At 37.5% G+C, this 10600-nt stretch overlaps 1 protein-coding gene across 1 annotated transcript; it reads right to left on the bottom strand.

Annotated features, from left to right (window-relative positions):
• Positions 1-2431: 2431 nt before the first annotated feature.
• On the bottom strand, positions 2432-7255 carry LOC132155847 (hepatocyte nuclear factor 3-gamma-like). Its single transcript, XM_059564580.1, has 2 exons — positions 6724-7255; positions 2432-5794 (listed from the first exon to the last, which is right to left on the bottom strand). Exons 1-2 carry the CDS (start codon positions 6793-6795, stop codon positions 4547-4549), a joined length of 1320 nt encoding a protein of 439 aa, XP_059420563.1. The 5' UTR covers positions 6796-7255; the 3' UTR covers positions 2432-4546.
• Between the last annotated feature and the right edge of the window lie 3345 nt (positions 7256-10600).

Here is a 10600-nt window from a genome sequence, read left to right as displayed (position 1 = left end):
TTTTTGACCGGGAAAACCACTAGTGTCACAAGGTAGGAAAAAATCCTAAAAAAGTACAAAAACTATCATTTTTTCGAGGAAAAATTTATTATACCCTGTGTTAGTAAAAGCAGTATGTTTTAGTCCAATGCGATAACATTAACTAGCATTTTCTGGATAAAGGGAAAATAACCAGTCAAGTCACCTTTATTCATTTAGCACTTTATACAATACAGATTGTATCAAAGCAGCTTTACATTGTTAAATAGGAAAATAATGTGTCAATAATGCAAACAAATGTTTCATTAAAGGGACAGGTCACCCAAAATGAAAATTCGGTCAGAATTTACTCACGCCAAACCTGTATGACGTTTTCCTTCATCTGAGCAACCTAAAATAACTTATTTTGAAACAGAACACAACATGAAGGTAACTGTTTTGCACATTCTCAAAAAAAGAAAAAAAAAGTATAGAGCTAATCAGAAACGTGGCAAGACTAAGGAAGCAATAGAGATGAAAGTGATTTTATACATGAATGTCTCTTATCAGCATCTGGTGTCCAATCGGCAAATTATGGCTCATAACATCCAGGATTAATACACTAAGAACGGAAGTTATAATTTACCTAAACAGTGTCCAGTAAAAGACAGATGCCACAAGTGCCATGGTTTTCCACAAGGACTCTGTAGCACCTGTCACACTTTAAACACACATAGTGCTTTGTTGTATGACACTATAGGGCTCATATTGTTGTGATCATTAATCTTGCTTGTGAAAAAAAGGGCACTTTATAGTATCGAATGTGCACTTGGAGTGTGCTTCAAATCATAAATGCATATTTAAAAGAAATATTTCAGATAATATAATAATTAAATAAAAGGCCACCTTGGTGCACTTAAAGAGAGACACTTTCACTTTTAAAAAGTGCATTTTGTAATAATGTTCAATTAAAGGGTTTAATTTAAATCTTGTTTTAATAATCTTTAGTCCGGCTTTAAAGTACAACACTTATTTTGATGTGTTGACTAAAGCATAACTAAAGCAAACTCATACTAAAGCACATGTAAAGATTATAATTGTAACTGTGGTGTGTTATTCAATATTACATCTAAAGTTAATACATTTTGCATGTTCTAAATTGCAGCTTCGTCATTATAAACAAATTTAAATACTATTTTTAATGCAGTTTCTATTGAAACTTGTGTCATGCATACACATCTTCAATAAAATTGACTTTAAAGCATATTTCAGTTTACCATTAACGCTTGTCAGTACATTCAGAAGCAGACTTTAACCATATTTCAAACACAATATAGACATAATTATGAAATAACATGTAAAGATGTGCTTAAGTGGGTCAATAAAAGCAGTCTCAAGTTAAACTAATTGCATTTAATACAATTTTGAACTATTATACATTATCATTTATTGTAAATTACATGCAATTAAGTTTCAAAAGACATTACATTCAATTCACACTTAAGTATACCCCCCCCACCCCCCGTAAAAATTACTTAAAGAGAATAATAAATAATAAAATGTACTTCTTTTTCTAAAAGGCTTTCTATTTTTGACATTGCTTTTAAAGGGACAGTTCACCTAAAATGAAAATGCTGTCATAATTTACTCACCCTCATGTCGTTCCAAACCTATATGACTTTTTATTTCATCCGTGGAACCCAAAGGAACATATTTTGAAAAATGTCCCAATGTCGTTTGAGACTCTATTGACTTTCGTCGAAAACAGCTATGCAGAAGAAAGAAAGTCATACAGGTTTGGACCAACATTAGAGTGTGCATTTTGCAATGAACTGTTCTTTTAAGACTGAAACAAAGGTCACAAAGGAAAAAGTGCGTTCCAGTTTAGTCATGATGGGAAGGGCCTCTGTTCCTTGTTCTTAATTTGCCATTGTGTCACCTTGGAAACCATATCAGTGGCGTATTGGCGTATCTTATCAGGTTAGAGCCCTAGCAGCAAGGTCCCTTTGTGTTTCTCATGAAGAAATAGCCACTGTAGATTCCCACCAGGAGACCCAGGGCAGAGTCTACTTTACATTCTCTCTCTTTCCCCAGCCCTGTCTATCTTTCATCCTTCCCTCGCTTTTGCATGCAATCTGCTATACCTTTGAAAAAGCTCTCCAGAGTGACGTGACAAGAGAGAATGGTTTCACGGCTCTCTGTGATAAAGCAAAAAACACTGAGCTGAACCGTGGCTTCAGAGTCCTGTCGCCATCAATCTCACAAGAGAGAAGTAATGAGGCAAAAACAGACAGGGTGGGATATTTCACACCAAAACAGAAAGAACACAATAGAATGCATGTTTAAAAATGATTCTGACAACTTCTTTTGGTTCTTGAGGTATAAATGATTCATTGCCAGATGCTCTTGGGTCAATAAAACAGGATAGGGTTATTATCCTGGCAGATGGATCAGGGTCTTCGAAATGTCACTCTTGAGATTGTGAATTGTTTTATTTAGACATACAGTGGGCTCCACTAGGGAACATGCTTCTGTTTTCTAACTTAAAACTAAAGTTTGCATTACAAATGATAATCAAGCTGCTTTAACTCCACACGTTTCTGCAATCATGTTGATCTCAAATTTCTCAAATGGGGCAAAATACACAAAACTGGTCTCAAATAGGCTAAATTATCTGTCAACATCTTATAATTCTACATCATTCTCTAGTTGTGCAATGAACAGAACTGATTATATTGATTATTTCTGCACACACACACACACACACACAAAAAGTGCATGGGAACAACATTAAATGGACAACTTTGTTCCTTATCTACCACTAAAAGGTGCATATTAGAAACTTAGTGTACTATATGAACCTCTTGGGTGCAAATAAGATACCATTTTACTCATTCTTTATGTCAGTGTGTTGTTTGCACTTAATTTGATTTATCATGGTATTATAAGGCATCATACAAAATCCAACAATTTACACAAAACCTATAAAACTAATATGTTTATGTCTAAGAGTCAGATGTTGTTCTAAAAATAACTAAAATTTGGTTTAATTTAGATTGATCAATGCATTATCTATTTATGAAACCATTTTAACGTTTTCAATAGTAACATTTTTACTTTATGAATATGTAATAATGAAAAGAACTCCAACGGATATGTGAGTTTTTTTTAATAAGAAAAGAACATGAAACAATTAACCAAATAAAGCAATATATATATATTAAGACACTTATCTTCTAAGGCCAAAAAAGCTGGATTTAAATAAAACAAAACAGTACAAGAACATCAATTCTGACCTGCTTTCTTACAAATATCAAAAAGACTTGCAAGAAATGTATTTATGACATGATGGCTTGAGACAGTTTTTATTATTAAAACTGCTTTGAAATCTCAGAGGGAGATTTTTAAATGACGAGATCTTACAAAAATACATCATGGCAAATTCAAAAGGATCTGTAGGATTTTCTGATAAAAAGGTGGTTACAAAGCATTGTTGTAACAAAACGATCCCCCCCCCCCCCCCCCCACCACCCCCAGCAGTGAAGAAACAGAGAGGTCACTAGTGCAAGTATTGTATGGAAATGGCCCTTACAGTGCATTCTCTCTTGATCTTACTAACAGCTTCAGCTGAGACACTACAATAACAGAGAAACATCCTCAACCTCTTTTTCATGAACGCTATTGCAAGTTTTTCTAGAAAGGGAAGTCTGTAAAACAAATCGTTGGATGTACCACAGTTTTATCCATCTTTGTCAAACTTTTATCTCTATATATACTAAAAACAAATCTTCAGAATGTACAAAATGACTTCATGGCCAAGTGTAAAAATGAATTTCTTCAGCTAGTCTAAGGGACAAGCATAATGATACACACTCTCCGTACATGTTAGTGCACTTCAACTGAACATGCGTTATATGCTGTAACACAAAACAGGAGAGTTTCCCTGTAACACAGTAACACCTGCTCGCAGCAGTAACCTGAACTCAAATGCTTCCGCAATCACGCTCACGTCCTCTTATTATCACATTGTTAACGTAACTTCACAACACAAAATCATACATGATATATTAAATTCTTCCCTTCATAAATAAATGCCTGACTCCTGCTTCCCCAAAACAGTATATACACGTGGCATCATTTGTATACATCTTCTGTGTTACATCCGAAACCAAAACCTTTAGTTCCTGCATATATGTGAATTAAATTAGTTTCTGAAAAAAAGCACAAAAAAAAGCATTTGTACTCAATCCTTGGTTCGGGTAAAAGCACTTTTCTCAGCACACTCTTAAAAATAAAGGTTATTTATTGGCATGGATCCGAGAAGAACCTTGAGGCTGCAGTCAACCACTCATCCATGGAAACTTTCATGATTCTCCAATGGTTCAAATGGTTCTTCTAAGAACTGTTCACTGACAGGTTCTTTGAGGAAGCACAAATGGTTCTTCTGTGGCATCACTGTGAAAACCCCCTTTATTTTTAAGAGTGCAGGAACCCAAGCTTAGTTATCAATGGCAAAGCAAGCTCTGTATTGAAGATGTAAGAATCCTGCCATTAAGAGTCTGTAGATTTCACATGGCTGGTAAACACATTAGGAGGCATTGAGGACAGATCTGCTGTAGAGGGTCTGGTAGTAGGCACCAGTGTCAATAGCGGACGGACCTGCACTGTCATAGATCTGTTTGGTGGCCACCGGAGAAGCTGTGGTGTAGCTGTTGTAAGCCATCACCTGGTCTTGGTACGACTTGAGGTCCATCTTCTGCTCGTTGGACATGAGGTTGGTGATGGAGAATGGATGGTTGAAGTTGTAGTGGGGGTCCATGGACTTCAGTGGGTCGTTCTGCAGATCCAGGTGCTGCATGGGGCTGGCCAACAGGTGAGGGCTGCCTCCCATTCCCTGAGAATGCAGGTGCGAGCTGGATGGGGGCATGGAGGAGGACACCGAAGACGGGATTGGCACTGGCGAGCTGTGCGAAAGATTGGGGGCTTGAGACGTGCAATCCAGCTGCACCAGGCTCCTCTGCTGCTCCTCTGAGGCATGGGAGCTGTCAGAATGGGCCAAATCGGCACCTTCGGAGCCGGTGGCGGGACTGTGCTCCTCTTGAATCCCCTCACCGCTGTGGCCGCCCTTGGCGCTGCTGCCGCCCTCCTGAGACTTCGCCGAGCTCTTTTTGCCAGATTTTTCCTCGAGCTTGAAGCGCTTCTGGCGACGCAGATAGCAGCCGTTCTCAAACATGTTCCCGGAATTGGGATGGAGAGCCCAGTAGGAGCCCTTGCCAGGCTTGTCGGGGGAACGCGCCACTTTGACGAAGCAGTCGTTGAAGGACAGAGAGTGGCGGATGGAGTTCTGCCAGCGCTGCTGGTTCTCGCGGTAGTACGGGAAAAGATCCATGATCCACTGGTAGATTTCATTGAGAGTCAGCATCTTGCTGTTGGACTGTTGGATGGCCATCGTGATGAGGGATATGTAGGAGTACGGTGGCTTGGCATGGGTCAGTGAGCGCCGGTATGGCTTAGACATCTCCTTAGTCCGGTTGAGAGAGGTAGGAGAGGGGTAGCTGATCTGGGACATTGGTTGACCCATGCTTTGGTAATGTGAGAGGGGACCCAGGGAGGAGGCAGAAGAGCCCAGCTGAGTCAGAGAACTGTGGTTTAGAGAGGAGCCGACAGGGGATAGGCTCATGTGGTTGGGGCCTCCACCCATGCTGCTCAATGGGCTGCTGTTGAGACCTGCGCTGGGATACCCCATGTTCATGCTGGATGTGGAACAGGCCGAGTTCAGATTTATGTAGCTGTTCAAGCTGCTCATTGAGTTCATGGCGCTAGGAGAGGAGTACATCTAAAAGAAAAAATACAGTATTAATGTTCGTCATCAACAAACAAATTAGTAAACACACATACATACATATATATATATAGTTTATAAACATATACACACAAGCCTATAGGCTTCTATATTATAAAGTTAATGCCAAACTATAATGCATTTTAACTTTGTTATATTGTAAGTAAGTTATATATATATATATATATATATATATATATATATATATATATATATATATCATCAAATATTCAACAAAAATGCGTTCTTAGGACAACTCTGATTAACTTTTTTTTTTTAATTCACATCAAATGTTGACTACTGTGTATATATATATGTGTGTGTATGTAAAGAATTTTTTACTTAATTTCGTTTTACATTTAAAACTGACTATTAGTTAAACGGAGACTATGAGTCGGTGTTTTTAAAACCCCTTTAGAATTATTATAATGAATCTCTAAAATAGAATTAAACAAATTATATATATATAATTTTTTTTGTGACCTGTTTGCGGTCACAAAGTGTCTGTGCACTTACAGTAAATGTAAATATGAATTGAATTCATTAATGTATTATTATGATTCGCGGAATTCACAAAGAAAGTTTTCTGTTAGATCTACTTAAATGTAAAATGGGAACAGGAGACTGTAACGTTAAAATTAAAATCAAAATGTAATCGAAAGCTAAATGTCGACAGTGTAATATAATGCGTTGTATTAATAAAGTACTATTAACATGCAAATATTAAAACAATGCATTATTTTGTTTTCCAAACATTTAAATGATATTTCGTATCTATCTATCTATCTATCTATCTATCTATCTATCTATCTATCTATCTATCTATCTATCTATCTATCTATCTATCTATCTATCTATCTATCTATCCAATAACATATTTTATTATCTAAATAAAAGAAAACGGAAGATTTTCTCGAACTTACCTCACTTGCCTCGCTGTAGAACGCATTCCATTCCGGAATTTCATGAGATTCCATCTTCACGGAGCTCAACATCCCCGAATAAAGTTATAACTCGTGAAAAGCGCGATACTGACAGCAGACTAAAAGTACATTAAAATAGTCTTGACTTTTTTTTAGAGGTTTTCTTTAAAAAAAAAAAAAATAATAATAATAAAAAATAAACGTCCCAAAAGACAACACACTTGTGTAATTCCACGTTATTTTACAGCATAAACTGTAATAAACACTTTTAAATAGTTAGTGAGTTGTTGTCTTCAGTCCTGTGGATCAGTTAGTTGTTTTCTCATGATTAGTTAACTTAGTTCACTCAGTTTTTTGCGTGGCAAGATCAGTAAACATTTTCAAGTAATCCCGAGGAGTCCAGAGTGAGGCTGTCGTGGACACTGCGTCAGGTCTCTGAAGGAAAGCCTCACCTCAGGCTTTAAACACGCGCAGGTGAGGGACCGCCCAGCAGGCCCCGGGACTCAGGAAGACGGCCCTAAAGGTCTCCCCTGCCCCCTGCTGTTCTGGATATTGGCCGGCCGACGCGTACATCTCAATTCTCATTCAAGACATCTTCAGGCCCACAATGGAAATGAATGGAATTGAATGAAATGGAGATGGAGCTCTGCTGTAATTTACAGAAGGATGGGTGTCTTTACAAGCCTGCTCGAAATTCCCGTGAAAATGCAAAACGCATAAAAGCAGATTCAATTATGGCCGCTCTGTCACACATCAGATCCTATTACCAACGTACTGAAATTTCCATTTGCTGTGGAAATGCGTTTGAGCCACCTCTGAGCAGCATTAAACGGTCTATGTGTAAAGCCTCCTCCAAATGCCACTTCAGAAGCGCTTCTGTGAAATCTGGCGTCCTAAGAAGCCGTGGTTTACAGTGAATTTATAAACACCCATTAAAACTGTTATCTATTTATATTCGGGCTTCGCGGGGCTTATTGCATTCATAAACGGTTATTCCATATAAGTAGTAAGGTTTTACAGAATAAAACAGAGCAAATAACGTGTAATGATATTATTAAAACAGTATTCTTCCACCAAACAATGAAGTTCCTCGGAAACAGTTGTGGTTCTAACAAAGTAGTTGCCGAGCAACACGCAGAAGTAAACGAAGGTGTGTGTTTGTAGTGTATTTTACAACAGCTTTGCACGCGGCTCAGCCAATCAGAATCAAGGAACGTTTTAAAAATCATTATACGTCTGTTGGTCTAGTGATAGATAGATAGATAGATAGATAGATAGATAGATAGATAGATAGATAGATAGATAGATAGATAGATAGATAGATAGATAGATAGATAGATAGATAGATAGATAGGGTGTGAAGCTATTTAGCTTTATTCTCGTGTCAGGTTCTTTCATGACTGATGCAATGCGTCTTGTTTTTGATTGCGTCTTGTCATCAGTCAATCATTTAATGCTTCTTCTGTCATCAGTGATGTGTTCAGGGTGGTATAAACTCATCAGGGCTTAAACTCATCATGGCAGGGGTCCACATCAGTAATCTGAGGTGCTAGTTTTAAAGTTGTTAAATCCCCTCGGCTATCATCTCAGCTCGGTCACAGTGAGCGATGGACGGTGATTAATTCTCGAGATTTAAAAAAAAGATCTCATGCCGTCTTTTCTCAAACCTGATCACGTATGTGCTGAAAAACTGAAAAGCATGCAACAGAATCAAAATACACCGATTTGATTGTTGAGCAGAATATGGTTCAAATTTAAAGCGACAAAACTGCCTTTCCGAATATTTTATTTTCGTTTTAATTAAGTAGGCCCATCATTATTATAGGCTATTATATTAGTTTTATTTATATTGTCTGCTTATTTTTTATTTTGTAAAAACAAACAAGCGCGGATTCTAACTTATAAGACTTTTTGCCCCACAAAATATCACTGTGAACAAACTGTTCTTGGCTTGAAGCAGCAGCAGCTATGCGCGACTGTAGTAGGCTCTGAATACACATCTGTTGTTAGGCGCAGACAGGAGCATCACAATCTCAATGCATTTCCTAATGGCTAATGAATGGAGATGTAATTGATCAGTTGGCGGGGGGTCGACAGGATTAAGAGAGACCTGACCCCCAAAAAGCAACTTTATGGGATGTCCCCACAACCCTCTAAAATAGTTTTATCTAGGCTATAACTACAATTATTCACAGAATCTATTCAGTTCTTTATTAGCCAGTTGTTCTTAATTTTATGATCAGACTGTTTGCGACTATTTTTCACTGCACATGTTCCTGTAATAATTCAAATGCATGTGGGTGAATGATCAAAACTGAAACACAGAGAGACGTCTTGCGCACTTGCACACGTGTCTATCTGGTGTCCTGCAGGTTTTCTCCTCAGCAGTGATCGCTGCAGGGTCTTCTTGAGATGGTGGATTGGTGAACACACATCTGAATCTGAATCCTGCTGCTTTCTCAGCGCTTCTCAGGCCGAAGCCGCGGCGCATCGGTTATTAACACCTCTATAATTGGATAACAATAGTCTTAATGGGCAACGCTAATGGAGGAAGCAGAATATTAGAAACGTGTCTTAAGGCTTTTGAGGAGTCAAACAGCAGTGAGTCATTAAGGATAGTCTAACAAGAGGAATTCACATGGAAGCCTTTAAATAACATGTAGATTTCAGACAGGAAGTGTTCACCCGACAATCTGTTAAATAATAGCCAACAAGAAGTAGCCTATGTCTTGCAAGAACAATATCAACATATAGTCTAGCTATATATTGGCCTATTTGAAGAAGGTCATCACTCATCACTGTAGTGTACAATGCTCATTTAATACCGTTTTTTGTTCACAACTACTTCTCTTTTGTATGACTGATTTTAGGTAATTATTAGGCTAATAATTACTCTTTTATTATTGTTTGTGTGCGTTTCATTGTTTATTGCTCGCTGAAATCAATTAATCACGTGTTCCACATCTGACCAATGATTTGGCCAATAATTACGCTGAGGCTGCAAATTCGATTCTGTTATAACATAATTCTATAGGAACGTATATCTGTAGAATTACACACAACGTTCTTTGTGGGCTGTACTGGTTCCAAAACTCCAACTGGTGTTGTCCAAGCTGTTGCCCCACTGTGTTGTTGGCATTTTTTTTTTTAAGTACAGATCCTGACTTTAAAAATTCTGTCCAGTTCCGTGAGGTATAATGACAATTATGCCATTTACTGAACATGAGTTTTTATTTAGTATTTAATTCCACCGCTTACCAACTTGTTGCAATGTTTGTAGAATATTTCCATCTGCTGGACAAAGCTTAGCATTACAGCAAAGATGACCTTCACGAATCCCAGAGAAAAACCAACGAAACTTTCTTCAAGCAGTGCTATTTCAGTTATATTTATATACTACTGTAGTTTTTTTTTTCACCCTTTTTTTTTGTTTTGTTACATTTTAGTAATTTTGTTGTGTTTTTTTGGAATTAGCTTATTGTTAAACTAAATGAAAATTTGTTAAACAGTATTTTAAAATGTATATTACATTAAGTTTAGTAAATAATGACCCTGCCATTTGACATAACATTGCAGCCATTTACAGATTTGATAATCATTTGGTTTAACGGCTAACTGTAAAACATCACATATGCCTGACAATACTATAAATAAATCGAAACCGTGACGTTTGAAATCATGTCCTTTCCCAACACAACCACAGCAGATAAGCAACGGCAAAGAAAGCAAACATACTCTAACCTTGAAAGGCTTTCGAGTCTCCAGTTTGTATAAAAACAACCCAATGAGCTTTACACATCACACTTTCATAATGACCAGTCCAGTGCAGTTTCACCTTTTATGAGGTCTTACCGTTTATACTAAACAATGCATATTT

This window comes from Carassius carassius, chromosome 13 (genome assembly GCF_963082965.1).
Source record: "Carassius carassius chromosome 13, fCarCar2.1, whole genome shotgun sequence".
In the NCBI taxonomy this organism is placed as follows: domain Eukaryota; kingdom Metazoa; phylum Chordata; class Actinopteri; order Cypriniformes; family Cyprinidae; genus Carassius; species Carassius carassius.
Note: the sequence above shows the minus strand (reverse complement) of the source record. Positions and strands in the feature narration are given on the sequence as shown.